The sequence below is a fragment of the Natrix helvetica genome, assembly GCF_964273705.1.
Source record: "Natrix helvetica genome assembly, chromosome: 11".
NCBI lineage: Eukaryota > Metazoa > Chordata > Lepidosauria > Squamata > Natricidae > Natrix > Natrix helvetica.
Window position 1 is genome coordinate 19,056,696 of NC_138562.1, and position 20,293 is coordinate 19,076,988.

At 47.4% G+C, this 20,293-nt stretch overlaps 1 protein-coding gene across 2 annotated transcripts in view; it reads right to left on the reverse strand.

Annotated features, from left to right (window-relative positions):
• FRMD7 (FERM domain containing 7) overlaps nucleotides 1–15,318 on the reverse strand; it is an 18,972-nt gene extending 3,654 nt beyond the window's left edge. The window contains exons 1-10 of one of the 2 annotated variants that reach the window (XM_081963898.1): nucleotides 15,080–15,318; nucleotides 8,983–9,025; nucleotides 7,526–7,604; nucleotides 6,305–6,402; nucleotides 5,589–5,703; nucleotides 4,947–5,094; nucleotides 3,186–3,281; nucleotides 1,980–2,143; nucleotides 965–1,033; nucleotides 249–324 (exon numbers count right to left, since the gene is read on the reverse strand). In XM_081963898.1, the coding sequence (XP_081820024.1) occupies nucleotides 249–324; nucleotides 965–1,033; nucleotides 1,980–2,143; nucleotides 3,186–3,281; nucleotides 4,947–5,094; nucleotides 5,589–5,703; nucleotides 6,305–6,402; nucleotides 7,526–7,604; nucleotides 8,983–9,025; nucleotides 15,080–15,136 (945 nt within the window). In that variant the 5' untranslated portion in view covers nucleotides 15,137–15,318. Of the gene's footprint in view, nucleotides 1–248; nucleotides 325–964; nucleotides 1,034–1,979; nucleotides 2,144–3,185; nucleotides 3,282–4,946; nucleotides 5,095–5,588; nucleotides 5,704–6,304; nucleotides 6,403–7,525; nucleotides 7,605–8,982; nucleotides 9,026–9,494; nucleotides 9,580–15,079 lie in introns of those variants that run through there. The other variant, XM_081963899.1, reaches the window with a different exon arrangement.
• Nucleotides 15,319–20,293: the final 4,975 nt, after the last annotated feature.

Below are 20,293 nucleotides of genomic sequence, written 5' to 3' on the forward strand. Positions count from 1 at the left end.
TACATTTTAGCTCCCAGTTCGCCAGAACTGGTCAGAACTGGCTGAATCCCTCCTCTGATGTTAGGCTTGTTGGGGCTGGAAGAATCTGCAAATCCCACTCCCTCCATCCCTTCAACCACACCAAAGCCAGAAAAACGGGCGGAAGCTCTAATTTTAAGGTGCACCATTTTGCTCATTGGGGTGGGGGCTCCCTTGAGCCCTTTCTTCTACCCCTCCCCAACAGATCCCCCCCAACTCAAATGACGTACCTGTTTGGAAACATCCGTTAGCAGATCCGGGGAGGACCGGCATTGCCTGTCATGGTAGCGAGAGGAATAGTGTTTCCTGCAAGAGAAAAACCAACCCAACGTCTGGCAACAGGTATTTTAAACTCTTCTCCATTCCTGAAGCTTCTTCCACCTTCTGGCCGGCGACTTCTCCTGAGACGGCCTTCAAGGGGAGCTTCGCAGCGGGATTGTTAGCCCACCATGATGTGACTGGGCACCAAGATTGGGGATCTTAGCAGGAGAGACCTTTCTGCTGGGCTGTTCGTGGGGTACACTCTCAAGAAAGCCCAGCTGTTCCTTCAGCCGGGTAATTTGGGGGTGCCTCGCCCCTTTCGCTTGAGAAATCTCAGGGTACCTGAGAATACCTTGCAAGCTTTTATAGAGGAGGAGGAGGAGAGCAGAAATCTACGAAGAAGGTTGCAAGGTGACTGGAGGGAAAATAATAATGACTTCATTGTTGGCCATCCACACCGCAATCAACAAATCAAAAGCCACACCCAACCACATAAATACAACAGATACAGAATAGCCCAAAGCACCCATTTTTGGGAGGGGGACACGCTCCGAGGATGGGCACCAGCCCGAATTTGACTAGAAGCCAAACCTGTGATCTGGTTGGATCAACCCAGACTGAATCCTGCGAGATTACCCTGATTTACCTTCCTTTGTGAAAAATGTTCTTCCAACAGGCAAATTACCTCTCGAAGGGCAAACTCTTCTGCTTTCCTTTGGTCCTGTGTTCCAGCAGCTGCCTCTGAGTCCTCCCACTGTCGTTGCAAAGAGAGAAGTAGCTAAAGAGTAGCTGCCTCTGCAGCACCCATCGGAGGCACCTCAAACGACACCCACCAAAACGTTTGAGGCTGGAACGACCCCCCAGCCTCCCAGGAGCTTACAGGTTAATATTTCACACCCAGGAAAGGCGGGGGAGAAGAGGAAGAACTTGTGAGGGGCAGAGCCAGTGGCTGGCTTCCTTCCACTGGGGGTCCACGAGAAAATTTGGTGCTCCGTAGGAAAATTATTTTTATTTTTTATATTGCACTAAACCAGGGGTCCTTAAACTACGGCCCCTGGGATGGATATGTGCAATAAATGTTTGTGTTGCTGCAGAGAGTCTCCGCCTTCAGGGTCTTTTTGTGTGGGTGGGAGGTGTGTGGGCAGAAATTCCAACTCAGGGTCTGCTTCGGCCTCCTGGTGGGGGGCTTTGGGAGAAGGCTGGAGGGAAGCACCGCGGATGGCGAAGAGCCGGAGGGCCTCGTTCCAGTGGGACTGCATCATGGCCTGGAACTGGCTTACCATTTCAGCCCGCTGAGCCTCCAGGCGCCGGCACCTGGCCTTGCACTCCCGCAGGTCTTCCCTCTGCTTGGAAAGCCTATGCTCCTAGTCCTCAGTGAGGTGCTTCTGCTGAGCCTCCTTCTCAGTCAGATCCAAATTGAACTGAGCTCTTTTGCCAACTCTTTCTCCTGGTGGCTGCTTAGCTCCAGCAACTGCTTCCTGTTGGGGCCCTAAGGAGCCCGGGCAGGCAAGTGAGGAGTGGGTGGGAGGGGAGGCACAAGTAGAGGCTGGCGAGGCGCCCTTTGACATGAGTGACATGGAGTTGGCCACGCCCACCCAGCCGGTCATTAGGCAGATCCTATTAGTGGTCCGTGGGATTTAAAATTATGAATTTGGTGGTCCCTGAGGTCCGAAAGGTCGGGGACCCCTGCCCTAAATCACCTGTAACGGAAGCTGGAGCCTTTGCTGCAGAGGAAGGCTTTGGGTTTTGACTTTGGCTCCGTGGAGAGGCGGAAGAAGGCGTGGTATTCGACGCATGTCTTCCAAAAAGCCTTACAGGTGTCACGACTCGCCATAGCAAACTCCAGGGTATCTTTGCAGAGAGCCTGTTGGGGACGGAGAAGGAAAAGACAAGAGTTTACTCCAGTGTTTCTCGACCTTGGCAAGTAGACTTCCATTCCCAGAATTCTCCATTTTCAGTTTAGCCTACAGCCTGGAATTTCATAGTGGTCTCTCATCCATGCTCTGCTTAACTTTTCAAGATCAGCATCCAATATTTCTGAAAGCCGAGAAAGCAGGGAATAGCAAAATTAAGAATTGGAAGAGTCCTTGGAGGTCTTCTAGTCCAACCCCCTGCTCAGGCAGGAAACCCTAGACCATTTCAGACAAAGGGTTATCTAATCTCTTCTTTAAAACCTCCAACTCTGGAGGTCTATGGAGATTCGAAGTCCTCCAGGTCATGGTTGTCCCAAAGGTGCTTTTTTCAAGAGGCCACTGGACTTTCTGGTTGGTCTGAGAAGATGTTTCGCTTCTCATCCCAGAAGTTTCTTCAGCTTCTCAGAAAAACCAGAAAGTCCCGTTGCCTCTTGGGAAAAAAAAGCAACTTTGGGACTCCAGCATTGGAGCAACTTCTGGAGGCAACTTCTGTTCCACTGATTAATTGTTCTGTCAGGAAACGTCTCCTTAATTCCAGGTTGCTTCTCTCCTTGATGAGTTTCCACCCATTGCTTCTTGTCCTGCCCTCAGGTGCTCTGGAGAATAGCTTGACTCCCTCTTCTTTGTGACAACCCCTGAGATATTGGAACGCTGCTATCATTTCTTCCCTTGTCCTTCTTTCTCTTAAGCTAAACATACCCAGTTCCTGCAACCGTTCTTCATATGTTTTGGCCTCCAGTCCCCTGATCCTCTTAGTTTGTTCCTCTTCTCTGAATGGCCGCATAAATCCTTCCTTTTCCCTCCTGCAATCCACCCCAAACAATATGGAACTTGGTTGCATCGATGGTCTTCCGGTCAGCCTGCCTTCTACGTCAATTGATCATTTCTGCAAAGTGGGTGCCTTAGACTAAAGAAATATCACCCAACCCAACCCCCCCCCCCACATACACAGACACAAACACAGACATCTCAACCCAAACCGCTGCAAGGTACCGAAACATTGGCATGAAGCTTGATCAAGAAATGCTTCCGTTTGAAACTCAGCTTCCGGATTTTGGACCAGTTGAAGGTATTAATCTTGGTGTTGCCCTGAAAAATTAAGAGCCAACAAGCAAGAAGGTCAGGGGTGTTCAACCTTGACCATTTTAAGCCTCGTGGACTTCAACTCCCAGAATTCTTCAACTCCCAGAAATCCACTTTAAGCCTCGTGGACTTCAACTCCCAGAATTCCCCAGCCAGCACAGCTGGCTAGGGAATTCTGGGAGTCGAAGTCCACAGGTCTTAAAGTTGGCTAGGTTGAGAAACACTGGACTAGGTGACCCTTCTGGTCCCTTCCAACTCTATCATTCATGGCTGGGTGGGGAATTGTGGGAGTTGAAGTCCACAGGTCTTAAAGTGGCCGAAGAAGTAGATGAAGACATAACCAGGAACATCACACCTGACAGTGTCCAGTTGTTCAAGATGGCTCACAGAGAACCCTTTTCAGTTGCTGGGCTTGAAGCCGCTCAACATCCAGCACAAAGTGGGATTATACATTTTTAAATTAAAAAAAATAAATAATATTCCTTCCATTTGAGAGATCTTCCGAGCTGCCTCTTTTGCGCCCACGGAACGTGAAACCCCAAAGCCCCTCTTTAACCAACAATTGCTTCGTGGTTGCTGAGTTGAATGTATCATCTCGTTCTTTTTCTTTTGCTACCTTGCTGTTGCTGGAGAAAACCCTCATTTCTGCACCCAGGAGACAAAGCCGCTCGCCCCCGTTCCCCTTGCTCCTTCCCCAGCTGTGGGCGAAGGCTGTCGCAGAGCCGTCGCCCACGTTTGCCAGCCAAAGTCTGCGTCTCCCCCCCACCCCCCCCGCATGCACAGAAAGCCAGGGAGCTGTAGAACTGTGTAATTGCCACAAAAAATGAGAGTGCTATTCTCGGCAGAAAATTATACGGTCAAGACTTGTCTCCCTACTGCGCAAGACATGCGTTCTGCGCTCTCTGACATGCCAGCGGTTGGATTTGGCAAGGAAAGACAGGCGTCAAGGCGCCCACATCAGAGGGCGAAGCCACCACAAACGGCACAGGGACCCCTAAAGGGATTTTTTCCCACCTACTCACCCTGGCTTCCCAGGAGGCAATTCCCCAGGCTGTACACTTAGAGCGGGAAGCTTTGAATTAACATTAGAAAGGACTTTTGCTGACCAGCTTCTGACGGCTCCGTTCAGTTAGCAAAGAGTCCCGTCTAGAACTGCGATGGCGAACCTAGGGCACGCATGCCAGAAGTGACACGCATGCCATCTCTCCAGGCACGCGAGCCCTCGCCTGTTGCTCTTCTGGGTTTCAGGTGTGCCGGTCAGCTGTTTTTCACGCGCGCAGGAGTGCTGGAAACCGTAAAAGCAGCCGCCTGGTGTGCATGCGCGCAGGGGGCAGTTACTCTTCTGGTTTCTGATGCTCATGCACGCAGGAAGGCCAGCTGGGCGTCGTGCATGCATGTGCCGGAAACTGGAAGATCATCTTCCCAGCACGTGGATGCGCAACTAGGTGGCTACTCTAACGGTTTCTGGCACGCCCATTTTGGTACTCAGTGCTGAGAAGGTTGACCAACACTGGTCTAGAATGATTGACAGCTGCCAAAAGGGCTACAGAAAGCGCTGCTTTAATGCTGCGGGCAGCAGAATGCCGCCAGCTCCGAGAATTCGTACTTTCAGATTGGCAGTTCTTGGGTATCTTGCTCGGAAAGGGTTCTTCAATGAAAAATTATTGTTACCCTCAGGACCAGGACTCCCATGTGGGTAACTGCCAAGTTGATCTGGGTCCCTTCCCCATCGCTGGCAGGGTGTGGACGAATGCCGTACATCTCCAGCTTCCTCGCTATGTCCAGGAGCTGCCCATCGGATTCAGCCGGAGTTTTGCCCCTGGAAAAAAAAGAGGACGGGGTCAGCAACCGAGCCAAAGGGAAAGGGGCTGGCTGTGTGCCCCTGATTTTTGGGCTCAACCAGGACGTTTTCCTCCCAGTTCTCTTGCTCCCAGTTTGGGGACCGGAAATCTCTCCCTTCTCAAGTTTCTGATTTCCAGTTCAGAAAGTCCCGTGAAATGAAACTTTCTAGGTGCAGAAGTTTTAATTTCATTCAAGCTCTCCCTCCAAGGAATCCTGATCCAAAGTAAAAAGTCTAACCCTGACGACGTTGCCTAGCTGGGTAATGAGACATCTGCAAAAAAACAGAGAGGTTCAGAGAGCACCAAGGAGCCCGCAGTCCTCCTCCTCCTCTCTTTCTTATTGCAAACCCCACCCCCTTCTAGCACTGATGCTGTTACCTAGACGGGCAATGAAATGTCTGCAAGAAATCAGACAAGCTCAGTGAGCCCTTAAAAAATTAAAAAGAACGAGCGGAGAAGACCGACCACTTACATGTGCTTCTTATGATAGTGCATGATGCTATTCCTGAGGTCCTCTTGGTTTGGCAAGTATGTGTGCATTTCCAAGTGCTTTCGGTCCATTTCTTCATGGAAATCGCCCAGCGCAGCTGCAGGAACAATGGACAAAATGAAGAACGCTTCTGGTCAACGGAATTGGCTTTATTTGGAGGTCATACACCCTGGTCCATCCCCAAAGGTCAAGCTTCCTCTCGCACATATGTGCTAGTCGTTCCCAACTCTAGGGGGCGGTGCTCGTTTCCCTTTCAAAGCCGAAGAGCCAGCGCTGTCCGAAGACGTCTCCGTGGTCATGTGGCCGGCAGGATTCAACGCCCCCGAAGGCGCACGGAACGCTGTGACCTTCCCACCAAAGGTGGTCCCTATTTTTCTACTTGCATTTTTTACCTGCTTTCCAACTGCTAGGTTGGCAGAAGCTGGGACAAGTCATGGGAGCTCACTCCGTTACGCGGCGCTTGGGATTCGAACCGCCAAAGCTGCCAACCTTCTGATCGGCAAGCTGAGCGTCTTAGCCACCGCGGTCTTTCCGTCCACAAACGCCAGGAGCAACCTCAGGACCAGCCCACGGCAGAAGGGGAGGCGGGGGGGAAGAAATGCCTTCTGCCACCCTGTGAGTTACCCCTTGGGGACGTTTCCCTCCCCCAGACCCAGCTGCCCTCCTCTTCCTCTCCCGCCGAAGGCTCAGGGACGCACATTGTAGAAGATGAGACACCATCAAGGCCGAGCTGTTCTCGCTGCAAGGGAGTTTCCCACAGGCCAGGTCCCTCTTGAGCTGAAGGGTGAACAGGTACCTGAAATGACATCATTATTCAGGGGTCTCACTCCGGGTTAACCTTCCTCTGGAGAGGCGACACGGGTGGGTCTTGTTTTACGACCACCTTTGAGAATTTCCATTGCCGAGCAAGCTGTTACGAACAGGGGTTTTGTGTTTACAACCATTTTGCCACCGTTGTTAAAGGATTCGGTGCGGTTCTTAAGCGAGTCATGCAGTTTTTCAGTGAACCCGGCTTCCCGCAATGTCTCTGCTTGTCAGAGGCCAGCTGGAAAGATCCCAAAGGGTCAAATTCGATTGCAGGGTTGCCCAGCACCTGAATTTTAATCCCCTGAACATGACGATCTCGCAATGGATCGTAAGTGTGCCTACTGGTGCTAAGTCATTTTTTCAGTGCTGTTGGGAGTTGGAAGGGACACTTCACAAAATACTCCAGGACTTATAGATATGCTTCTCTCCGATTCTTAAGCACTAGAGACTTGAACCTAAGTTTCTTAAGGACTAGAGACTTGAACTCAAAAGAAACAGCTTCTTAATCCAGTCTGAATCCAGCATTGTTTGCTAAGGATGTGGGCCCCGTGTCAACGATTGGTTTTTTGGCATTATTTGCCTAGCTCCGTACCCTGTTTCCCCGAAAATAAGACCTCCCCGGATAATAAGCCCAATTGGGCTTTTGCGTGCATGCGCTAAAATAATCCCTACCCAAAAATATTGCAACGTAGCAGAGCCATGAGGTGACCACGCTCGCCGCCTCCCGCACCTCAAAAATAATAAGACCTCCCCGAAAATAAGGCCAAGCGCTTCTTTCGGGGGTCAAAAGAAAGTCTTATTTTGGGGGAAACACGGTATATTTAACGATGCGCTATTAAATATACTTCATGCCTTTAAATATTCCCTGCCTCCTGTTGTTATTGTCACAGCAATAACAACAGTGAACTTCTTTGCATCCAGGCTGAACTGTATACAAACAATTTAACCCGGGAGGTGCGTTTCATTAAGCCTTCTTTTTCAACAGACATTGGAAAGAAGATAAATTATGCGTTGATTTGTTTTAAAAGGGAAGCCTTAGGAGAGACGGGGGGCAAAAAAATATGCATGAAAACATGAAAAGGAGCCGATGGGAAAAGAAAGGCGCAGCTTACCTCGTCAACTCTTCTTTCAGATGGCCCGGATCCACTGGGAAAAATTTCACCATAAATTTGAAAAGAATCTCCTTAGGATCTTAAAACACAACATCTTCATAAGTTTGGTTTCAAAAGTCTGTCGGGAACATTTACACACATCTTTTCATTTGAAAGGTGGCCCTTTCGCTAAAGACCAGCCCAGCCCAACCCAGCCATCGCCATGGATCCTGCCTTTCCTGCCCCAAACTTGGCAACTTTAAGACTCGCAGGCTTCAAGTCCCAGAATTCCCCAGGCAGCATATGTGGACTTCGACTCCCAGAATTCCCCAGGCAGCCTAAGTGGATGCTTATTGGAAGTGGAAGCCATGCTGGCTTAGGAATTCTGGGAGTTGAAGTCCACCATCTTCAAGTTGTTGAGACTGAGAAATGCTTCATTAGCGTTTCGGAAATGCTAGTGAAGGATGTCTGAGGACGTTTTTTCACCCTGCACATTGCATTTTTCTCTTTTCCCCCCTGACTTTTCTTGAACCTTTTGTGAGTAGCGAGCTGGTCCTTGCAAAGAACATTGCTTATCATCTGCCCTGTGAAGTTTTCCAGTTCTAAAATCCAGGCAAGGCCATGCTCCAATGGGGACCTTATCTTCAGCTCTTAAATACTCCAAAAACTCCAAAAACAAGACCCTCCCCCTGGTCGCCACTTCCAAGCCTTGAAGAAGTCCCCAAACTGCCAATGGAAGCCATTCTTTAATGCAGTTGATTGACTTTCTAGCGTATTGTTTTTGTGGGGGAATCCTGGTGCTCTCTGAGTTTGGTGGCTTTCTTGCAAATATTTCATTACCCAACTAGGTAACATCATCAGTGTTAGAAAGGAATGGGGTGGGGGTGGGGAGAGGAGGAGGACTGTGGGCTCTTTTGGTGCTCTGAGCTTGATTGTTTTCTCACAGATGTTTTATGACCCAACTAGGTAACATCTGGAGGAGGAGGAGGAGGACTGTGGGCGCTTTGGTGCTCTGAGTTTGGTTGTTTTCTTGTAGACGTTTTATGACCCAACAAGGTAACACCTGGAGGAGGAGGAAGAGAACTGTGGGCTCTTTGGTGCTCTGAGCTTGTTTTCTTGCAGATGTTTCACTACCAAACTAGCTAGCATCATTGATGCACTGATGATGTTACTTAGTTGGGTCAAAAAACGTCTGCAAGAAAACCACCAAGCTCAGAGCCCGGAGCTGACTTCGACCCTGAGCTACAAATATTCTCCTTAGTTGAGGTGGTTTTCACTTGCCCACTGGCGGCAGCTGACGGTCTTCAGGAGCCCCTCCTGCCCTACAAGGGGCCTCACCCCCTCCACCAGCAGCAAGGAAGGTGAGATGATTCCCAGGCAGCTTCTGACCCTCCCTGCTTTCTGCCGAAGGGCATAAAGGGGCCTGGGACCTCCCACCACCACCCCGCCTCCGCCTCCACCTTCTCCAAGGTACTTACTTTTAATCTGTTTTGTGATGGGCTTGAGAAGTTCCAGCCAGGCCTGCAAAGAGAGAAAGAACTTTATGAGGGGGGGAGGGGGGGCACTAGCAAAAGGCCGGCTGGAGGCCTGGGGAGGGTCTGCGGGAGATAAAGAGGTCAATTCAGGGCCTTTGGCCCTCCTAGTGGAAGACGCTTGTTTTGCACAAAGGTGTTTCTCAGAATTCCTCTTCCAGAATTTTGACTGAGCCAACCGCTCTCCCCCGTCCAACTGACTCAAGTCCTTTGGGGAGGGGAAAGCCCTCTGCAAGCCAGGAGACCCCCCCCCCCGACCCCTTTAGCTTCTGTCCACTTCAGCAACATGGCTGCAGTTCAGCTTCTGACCCCTTGCAGAGGGGGAGACTCATGGAAACGGGTGTGTCTAAAGCGAGCTTAATGCAATTTTAGAAGCCCCCCCACAGCCCCTCACTCCCCACATCCTAGCCCCACAAAGACCCCCTCCCAGAGGTGGTCATTCCCCCTCCCGAACTTACAGCATGCCCCGCAGAGCTCCAGAACTCCAGTCCAAAATATTCTTTTTCTGCCAAGTTCAAGTGGTTGCAACTGAGGTTGAATAATGTTTTCCCAGAAGACTTTTGCTAAAGGGCCAGAAAGAGAGGAAAGGAAGGGAGGGACAGGAAAGGAAAGTAGGAAGGGAAGGAAGGGAAGAAAGGAAAGAAGGAAGGAAGGGACAGGAAAGGAAAGAAGGGAGGGAGGGAGAGAAGGAAAGTAAGGGAGGGAGGGAGGAAAAAAGGAGGGAGGGAGGAAGGGAGAGAAGAAGGAAAAGGAAAGAAGGAAGGAAGGGAAGGAAGCGAGGGAGGAAGGGAGGAACAGAAAGGAAGGGAAGGGAGGGAGGGAAGGAAGGAAAGGAAGGAAAGGAAGGAAGGAGAGTGAGAAACGAAAGAAGGAAGGGAAGGAGGGAAGGAAGCAAGGAAAGAAGGAAGGAAGGAAGGAAGGAAGGAAGACATAATGGAGAGAGAGAGCAAAACAGAGATAAACAGAGTTCTAGACCAAAGAAAAAGGCAGAAGCCTCCTGTCTCCTATTTCTGTCATCTGCTTTCTTCAGTTTGCTCGGGGTCTTGAGTTTGAGAAGAATTGGAGTAAAAAGGGGGTATATCTTTTTTAATGCTTCCACCTCATCTTCTAGCCCTGCTTCACCTCCAGAGCTCCAGTTATTAACCAAACTTAGCTCACGTTGAAAAGCCTAAGAAAGGCCAAACCATCTTAATGCCAGGATGGGAGGCCACAAGGTGACTCCACAGAGAAGTTCAAAAATGGGGGCACCCAGAAAAAGGACAAGGAACACGGGTGTGAAATCCCTAAGGAGGGAAACCAAACTCTTGGCATAGCTCTCCTTGAAAAAAGTTGGGCCTTTATGGAGCCCTTCAAGATTGGTGGTGGAGCAAAGACCCTTCCCAAGTGACATAATCGAGGGTGAGTTGTCTCTTTGAACTTGAGGAGCCCTTGCAAGAATTGGATTTATGAAGCAAGCCTGAACCAATTTATTTCCTGAGTTGCCAGATGTCAAAAATTGATCCAGAAGTCTTGGTTAACTCAATTCTCAGTTGACATGAGCCAGTGTGGGGAAGCCAGGGCTATCTTAATTAAGCAGAACAATTAGTAATTAAGGCTAATTAAGCAGCAATAAGCCAGAAGAGGGATAAACTTAAATACCTGATTGTTCCAGAGATTTTGAAATTTCGGGGTAATTTCAGAACTATAAACATTTTAATCCTTGGTAAACCACTGACACCCTCTTCCCAACCCGTTTTCCAGGCAGCTTCCAAAACTGTAAAATTGGGGATTCTTTAGGACATACCTGAATTCCCCCAAGTTGGAGTAGGTTTTATTTAGATACAAGAAATCCTGTTTATGCCAAAGTTGCATGCTTGCCCACTTATTCAATTATATTGGCATCTCACTTTAATTAGTTTCATGCCACACATTTCTGCTTCCAGATTTCAAATGGGAGAAAATATACGAAGGAACTGTCTGGGAAACATTTAAGCGATATATTCTGCTGAAGAAACTTGTTTCCAAAGATTGTGTACATTATACAAAACAGGTAACAAATACAGTATATAATATATACCTTAAATGAAATAAATAATTGGGAGCTGCCCAGTTGGTTATTCTATTCATCAACTTTATATGCTGCGCCTCGTGCAGTGCGAGACGGTAGCCAGTGGTTATAAGATGGGTGGCTGTATAAAGGCTTCGAATAAATTAAATAAATAAAAAGGATGGAAGAAATGTGCACTACATTTTAATTCTGTATATGGGTATCAGAATTTCATTTGTTAATGTATGCTACTGTATTCAGAGAAAAAAGTGATAATAAAGGTTGTCTCTTATCCTCTTAACTTATATCTTATCATCCATCTTAATGTGAACTTTTAAAAAGTCTCAGACTCACAAAGAGAGAAGAAAGAGAAAGAGGGATGGATGGATGATAGATGATAGATGATAGATAAGTGAAAGAGAAAGATGATAGAGATGATAGATAGATGATAGATAGATAGATAGATAGATAGATAGATAGATAGATAGATCTGAGTGAAATTAAAACATTTCTGTTGCACACTAGAACTAGAAAAATGTGCTTTATGTCAGCTCCGTGGCCTGGAGCTGCCCTTCAGGGGAGAAGACTGGGCCAGCTGCCAAGACTCACCGTCCCACCTACACAAACTGAAGAAATTCATGCTAACAATCCCTGATTAATTGCCGGGTGGTTTTCACTCTGGGTCACAAGGTGATGGGTGCGTGCACGCAAGGGTGCGGCTTGTCTTAATTACCACTGCAGCTATAAAAGGTGGTGGGAAGCGCAGGGTGGCAGCTCTGACAATTCATTCATTGCCTTCGTGCTTTGTTGGTCAGTTCGTGCCGAAGGAAGAATACAAACTGCATTTCAAACCGTCTCTGTGTTTGGGCTGGTTTCATTAACCCTTCGGAACCTGACAGTTCATAAAGATTGAAGTCCTCTGGAGGGCTGAGCCAGACGCGGGAAGGGAACCCACCGCTCCTCTTGGACCTGCCGGTGGGCCGATTACTCCTGGCATCCCTCCAGAGGCGCCTGTCCTCTGACTTGGGCTGCCAGGGAAATTGAGGGTTTGCTGACACGCCGCCGTGCATTGTGCTCGGTGCAAAAGCGCATATGCTAACATCTGACAGATCATCCCTTGTTGCAGTTACGGAGGTTTAAATTGCTACCCTGGTACCAAAGAGGCAACGAGGGAAATGACAGGGTAATCACTGCCTTTTCTGGAAGGGGGGGGGAGGTGTTGAAGGCGTCCTATTTCCTTACAAGCAGCTGAATGGCAACAGCAATTAAAGCAATTACTGCTGTTTATTCCTCCTGCTGCAGGATTTGGGAGCTCAAGAGAGATCAGCCGGGGGACTTGGAAAGAAACAGCCTCAACTGAGGCAATGATGCTCCTGGGCCTGGGAAAGCTGCTCTTTGCAAGCTCTTTGAGCTGCTTGCAACAGGCAAGGTGTAGCAGGTGTCAGGTGAGGGTCGTCCCCAAATCAGGAGGGGGGACTAGAAGCACCTTTTCTGATTAACACACTTTATTCAAAGACTGAAGCTCAACATTAAGAAAACTGAGATCTCAATTCCTGGCAAATAGATGGGGAAGAAATGGAGGCAGTGACAGATTTTATTTTCCTGGGCTCCAAGATCACCGCAGATGGGGACAGGAGCCAAGGAAATAAAAGACGCTTGCTCCTGGGGAGGACAGCGATGGCAAATCTAGACAGCGTCCTAAAAAGCAGAGACATCATCCTACCAACAAAAATGTGTCTAGTCAAGGCTCTGGTTTTCCCAGTTGCAATGGATGGCTGTGAAAGAACCATAAGGAAGGCTGAGCGCCAAAGAATGGAGGCCTTTGAACTCTGGTGCTGGAGAAGACTCCTGCATTGAGTCCCTTGGACTGCAAGGCCATTGAACCGGTCATTCCTAGAAGAGATCAACCCTGACTGCTCTTTAGAAGGCCAGATCCTGAAGAGGAAACTCAAAGACTTTGGCCACCTCATGAGAAGGAAGGACTCCCTGGAGAAGAACCTCATAGTCCAGAAAGATTGAGGGCAAGAGAAGAAGGGGACGGCAGGGAATGAGGTGGCTGGATGGAGTCACCAAAGCAGCCAGTGTGAGCTTAAATGAACTCCAGGGGAGGGTAGAGGACAGGAAGGCCTGGGGGAACGTTGTCCATGGGGCCATGATGTGTCGGACATGAATTTGCAACTAACAACAACAATTCAAAGACAGAAAAGTGCGTAAACTGCAGCTCTTTCTCCTGATTATTTGCACTATCTGACCCAGATGTTTCCTGGGTCTTCAGGATAGTGTCCCTCAACCTTGGCAGCTTGAAGATGGGTGGACTTGGGAATCCTGGGAGTTGAAGTCCACCCATCTTCAAGCTGCCAAGGTTGAGGGACACTGGCTGGAGAATCCTGAGAGTTGAAGTCCCCCCAGCCTCAACTCTAACAGAGGGCAACCTGCCCCTCTCTGAGTCCTTGGATCCATTCTTGTCCTGCAACGTTAGGGTGCCTTTCTTGCCATTTGATCCAAAGCCGGCTTCTTGCAAATTAGCCTTTGTATTTTGTGCACCTAGAGTCTTTGAAGCAGCTAGATTTTCTCATAGGGTGACACATGAACCCCTTCATATCATGAAGGCAAGAGAGGGGCACTATCCTCCCTCTGCTTTTCGCTCTCTGCGTGCAGAATTCGCTAAAACCCCTTCTGTTTACTGACCTTGAAATCCACTTAAGATACGTCCAGCTCATCCCACCGGTTCTGCTATCAAGAGCCCCTTCTGTTTAAGAGAATCCATTGGAAAAGTAACCCTAGGCTATCTCTCTTTCTCTCCTTCTCTCTCTCTCTCTCCCTCTTTTTTTTTTTTAAATTCCAGGACATTACGGTGACTATTTGACATCAAATGCATCACATGCCTGGAAGGTATTCTGGAGCTTTTGAAAAGAAAGGCCAACTCTGGGATTTAATGGAGGTTATTTCTTGCAGCACACATGGCCTATCAAGCTAAACCCGAGAAGCAAAGTGGCAGGAGGGTGAATTGGAAAAGAAGGAAGTGAAAAATGCTGATTCTGAAATTTAAAAAGGGGGGAAAATCAGCTCCAGGAATAATCCATCCCACAAAAGTCGGATTTCATGATCGCAACCCAGTTTCAAGGTAGACTCTTAACATATCTCTGAGTTTCCAAGGGCTTCTAAACTATAAATCTTAAAACATTCGGTATCAAGAACTGCCTATCAAGATGGAGATTAGAAAGTTTTTTTAAAAAGCTAAATTATTTCACACTTATGCTCCATTCTGTGTACTTTTAGAACTAAAACCATCAATATTGTTTTGTGCTGTTCTTACTCAAGGTTCTTTCTTTAAAAACAAAGGCACATCCACATGGATGTAGCAAAAATTCTACTGCAGTTTGATTTCAAAATGTATGTTTTTTATTGCCTGGGAAGATTTCATTTTGAAACAGAGAGATTCTTTCAGAAAGATCTCTCCTTTAGATAAAGGTATTAGGTAATTCCACTTTTAGCCGTAAGGCAAACACCATGTTTATAAAGTGAAACAATGCTAAGTTTACCAAAATGATAAATTGTCTCAATGGTAACTATCATTTTGACTCACTACAATTCTGTGATTTTTAGCTGTCAAAAAGCCTCTTTTTCAGCACCTGCATCTAATTCATCCTTTGGAACATTGATTTGATACAACAAATGAAGCAGGAGCTAATGTATAAAATAACCGTTTTTAAAATTCTTAACAATTTGGGGATTACAATTCAAGATGGAGATTTAATGGGGGGGGCACTGTCTTTGCACATTAAAATTATTTATTTATGATCAGATAAAACCATGAGCCTTCTCTTGTCCAAGGGATATTTAGAAATTGTCCTTACTGTAAATTAGCAATTGTTCAAAACGTGGAAAGATGCAGGCATCTAATTAGATTTTTTTTAAAAAAAAAACAGTACTGAAATTAAAACATCATCCGGTCCAAGAAGGTCAATCAAATCCCAGCAGGCAAAAAAACAGAGAAGACGCAGTGAATATACTTACATCAACCACAAAGATTTTCTGAGAGTCATCCAGAAACTGCACTTTGAGATGGAGCATCCTTACGTTGAGTGGCTCAGCAGCCAGCGAGGTTGAGGTTTTGTGCGATCTGAAGGGAGGGAGGGCGCCTTCCCATTCATACAGACTTTTATTCTTGGTTGGATAAGAACAGGAGCTGGAGTGCAGGTTTTTGTAAAGGAGCAGAAGACCCAAAGGGAAGATGGAGGAGATACGACGACCATCACGAAACCGGAAAAGGTTTTCTTTTGTTCATGCCTTTTTCCGTGTTCACCTCTTTTCCAAGATCCTCCATGTAGAGGGGCTAAAATATTCTCCCCGGAGCAAAGAAATAAAAACCATGTCACGTGTGAACCAAACCCAGGTTTTCTCCAGAACTGGTCCAGCCCTGCTCCATCAGTCCTCAAGATGAAAAGACAAGCAAGGGCAGGGGATAGGAATGGCCTTCTCTCTGTTTTTTGGTTCAGAATTTGTAGGCTTCCTGCATCTTCATTGTCTTTTTAAAAAGTTCCTGTCACCAGAAAAAATAGCAAAGATGTTTAAAGACAAATCAGCGAAATGTTGGAAGTGTCAACAAGCAATGGGTTCCTATTATCATATGTGGCAGACATTTGCAGAAGCAAAGAAATATTGGACTAGGATAAGAGTATGGCTAAAGAAAATATTACAACAAGAAATAGAATTCAGACCAGAGATATTTTTACTAGGTATTATCCCCGAGAAATTCAAGAAAGAGGATACCTATTTGATTATACATGTAACTACAGCAGCAAGAATCGTATTTGCCCAACATTGGAAACTAAATAAGCTCCCAACAGATGAAGAGATATTAGTAAAAAAGATATTAGATTATGCAGAGATGAATAGGCTGACAATGAAAATAAAGGATGAAGAGGAATCGGAGTACTTCAAGACAGGGGGAAGATTTTATGATTGGCTAGAGAAAGGAAACTAGAAAAGAAAGTAGGGAGAAGACATAGAACCCAGACGAGGCACTGTTAAATGGAAAAGGGGGGGGAAGAAGGAGAAAACAGAAAAGAAAATATTAAATATGTAAGTATATATACAACAGAGAGATACAAAGGGGGGGGTATAGTTAGGATAGGTTAGTAAAGGTAAGGGAATAAGAAAAATGAAAAAATAAAACTAAATTTAAAAAATCCCTTTCCCCCTGATATTTAGGTCATCGTGCCACCAAAGAGGGCTGAGCGTAGGAATCCCCTTGGAGAACCACCTCTACATATCCAAATGGGTACATATCCAAGAGGAGAGTAATCTACTTGCAAAGAGCAATGTTAGAGAATTGTGTTTCCTTTCTCGTTCGCTTTTGGGTTCCCCCTTAAAAACCGTATCCCCGAATTGGACCTACCTGCAGTCCAACTGGTGGTTGGGATGGATCCACTCCCAAAAGCTCTTATGTGTTGCATTTCACGTCACGGTTTTAACAATTGTTGGAGGAGGGGGAGGTGGTGGGGGGATAAGGAACCTCAACCCCCTTAGCTGGGCCAAATCTAATTTCACTTCCCCAGAGAAACAGACAACCGCGTCTGCAAAAGGTCCAAGGGTCTACTGTTGCTCTGAGGTGATACTTCAAAGCCGAAAGGTTTTTTGAAATAATTTTGGATCACAAGCGGGTCAAACCTCAGCCTGCCGTTACTTCCTTGAGCCTTCTCAGGAGGATCTAAAAAACCTTTACAAAACGATTCGTTTGTACAAAACAGTTCCCTTTAGCGACCATTCAAAGTTACAACGGCAATGAAAAAAAGCGACTTATGACCACTTGCACACTGACGGCCGTATATCCCCAGGTTCGCATGATTTAAAATGCAGACGCTTTGCAACCCACTCCTCCTTATGATGGTTTGCAGCGTCCCCCCCCCCCGAGTGATCCCCTTTTGTGACCTCCTGACCAGCAAAGTCAACGGAGAAGCTGGATTCACGTAACAACCGCGTTTGCTAAGTTAACAACTGCCGTGCTTCACTTAACGGCGGCAAGAAAGAGAGGTTGCTTTCTTTTCTGGTGGCCGGTGCGACGGCAGGGCCATCAATGGCTTGGAAACAGCACCATCTCCTGGTTGCGTTGAAATGCTAACTCTCCCCTTGCGTTGAGTTTAACCGCAACTGCCACGCACGTTGGCATGGCTGGGTGTTACCTAAAGGGGCTTGGCATCCTGTCATTCTATGCCAGGGAAAGGCAGACCCTGCGGGAGGAAAAGGACGGTTTGCAGAACGAGGAGCCAATACATCCTTAGAAGCCTGAAGGGCTCTTATTTTGATGTGGCTTCTCTACACTCAAGGAAAGTTTGGGAAGAAATCTTTTCCCCAGCCCTCATTTATTAATAGCACCGAGTTCGCAGAGTTGACCCAGCTGGAAGGAGGAAAATTCCCACTCCAGAGCTTAAGCATCAGACCTTCAGTACGCAAGAGATGAGGAGGGACATAATACAGAAGTGCTTATCTTTGGAGGGCTTTGGAGCCCAAATCCCCCGTGTTTTTGATAGCAACGACCCTGCAGTGAAGTTGTTGGTCCTCGAGTAACAAGCCATGGGGGACAGAAGAGATGAAGGCTGGACTGGAAAGCCCATCAAGACCTCCCAAAGGAGATGATAGATAGATAGATAGATAGATAGATAGATAGATAGATAGATAGATAGATAGATAGATAGATAGATAGATAGATAGATAGATAGATAGATAGATAGATCTGAGTGAAATTAAAACCAGGCCAACCATGCCTGCGTTGTTGCAGAGAGAGATGCTGGATTATGGGAATTGGGCTCCTCTCAAAGGTGTTGAATACCTGGGATGGTTCAGGTGGTGACATCCAATCAACCTCCAGTGTTTTCAGAAGCTCAACAGGACCAGTTAGCGCCAGGAGGGGAGTTAATGGGGCTGTTGGGGATTTGGGGTTCTTGGTGAGACCAGGAACTAAAAAAAAAATCACTTCCTTATCATCGCCAAGAACTCAGGTTCAACTGACTAGAACTGTGTTGGCAAAAAAGCCAACACAGTTCTAGGCTGCATCAACAGAAGGAGAGAATCAAGATCACGTGAAGTGTTGACACCACTTTATAATGCCTTGGTAAGGCCACACTTGGAATCCTGCATCCAGTTTTGGTCGCCACGATGTAGAAAAGATGTGGAGACTCTGGAAAAAGTGCAGAGAAGAGGAGCAAAGAGGATGAGGGGACTGGAGGCTAAAACATACGAAGAACGGTTGCAGGAACTGGGTACGTCTAGTTTAATGAAAAGAAGGACTAAGGGTGACATGATAGCAGTCTTCCAACATCTCAGGGGTTGCCACAAAGAAGAGGGAGTCAAACTATTCTCCAGAGCACCTGAGGGCAGGACAAGAAGCAATGGGTGGAAACTAATCAAGGAGAGAAGCAACCTAGAACTGAGGAGAAATTTCCTGACAGTTACAACAATTAATCAGTGGAACAAATTGCCTCCAGAAGTTGTGAGTGCCCCAACACTGGAAGTCTTTAAGAAGATGTTGGATAGCCATTTGTCTGAAATGGTGTAGGGTTTCCTGCCTAGGCAGGGGGTTGGACTAGAAGACCTCCAAGGTCCCTTCCAACTCTGCTATTGTATTGTATTCTATTCGTTATATTTGCTGAATCAGTTTTATAGGTGTCCCTCAAGGGCATCAAATTGGGACGATGCCAAGGCCAGCAGGGCAACTGAGATTTCCGATGCCCTCTTTCTCATGGACAGTTGAGCCCCGTTTCCTTCCGCTTCATCGTCTCCAGAACCAAAGGAATGCAGCCGAGGCTTTCTGGACGCCTTACCAGAGGGAGTTCTAGCATGAGGCCTGAACTCAGCCACGAAAACTCAAGTAGAGCCCTTGGTCTCCCCCAGGGTGGTTGTGAGGACGAACTGGATATGCGCCCAGAGCCTGGGTGTGTGTGGTCTGCAAGAACTACTAGCTAAAGATGTTTTTGGTAGAAGAAGCGATAAAGGAAATCTCGTTTCCGTTTCACACTCTTGCCCTTCCTCATCTCTACAGATCTGAACTTCACTTAGTACAGAAGAGGAAGCCTTGCAAGCCACTTGCTGTCCCCTACAGAAAGGATGCCACCCTGGGCCCTGCCCCCACCAGAGAGCAAAGGCGGCTGGTGCCCATTTCCGGGCAGGTTGGAGAGAGAGACCCCAACCAAGATAGGCATGAGCCAACCAAGGAGGTAGCTTCTCTCTCTTGTAGCAACTCTGAACTTACCGTATTTTTTGGAGTATAAGACACACCTTTTTCCTCTCAAAAAAGAGGCTGGAAATCTGGGTGCGTCTTATACTCCGAAAGATACAATAGCTGAAAAACCACCAGGGTGGTTAGGTATGACTCTTGCCCTAAGCCATCCATTGCCCTTCCCCTCTAAGACCCCTGCTGCCTTGGGGTTTGGGGGGACCAAGCCCAAGGGACCCCACCACTTTAGAAGTAAAGAGCAGAAATAAGCATCCAACTAATCTAATTAAAATGACGATGCCGTTCATGGAATTATGGATGTTTTTTTTAAAAAAATAATGTCCCATCCTTCTGAAACATGAAAAAGGATCTTCGTGGTCCTTCTGGCCCAGAAGCTGAGCTACAGGCCGCTCTTCGGCAAGGCTCAGATTGTCACAGCTGCCACAAATTTCAACAGCCGCTCCGCAGAGATTTTGGTGGTGGATCTCTAGGGGATTCCTGGTTGATTATGGTTTGCTATAATCTGGGTTTTCGCATTGGGTGGTGGGCCTGAGACGAAGGCCTTGTCAGTTATGGCACAGTAGGGAGATTAAATGTGATGAACCCACTACCCAAGTTCTATTATTTTGAGATCTCCCCCCACCCCACCTCACTTGCAGATCTTTTCTCCCCATTTCACTCCTGAGAAACTGAGGTGGTTGTTATGGCTTGCCAATGGAGCTGGCAGCAGATTCGGACAGAGAGGGAATTGGGCAGGAAGATGGGCCAGTCCTGGAGTCATGCCCAGAGTTGCCAGACAAAGGGAAGAGCTAAAGAACAGGGATTGACTTGGAACGAAGGCCACAGGTGGGGGGTGAATGGCCCCTCCCAGAGGAAGTAAAAGAGGGGCGTAAGGGGAGTGGAGTTTGCAGGAGACCATTAGTTCGCTTCATTGGTTCGTGACTCTCCGAGACTCCTGGCCAAGTTCTGCAGAGATCGGCCTGGCAGCTCTCCAAGCCAGAGAAGGTCTGTGACCG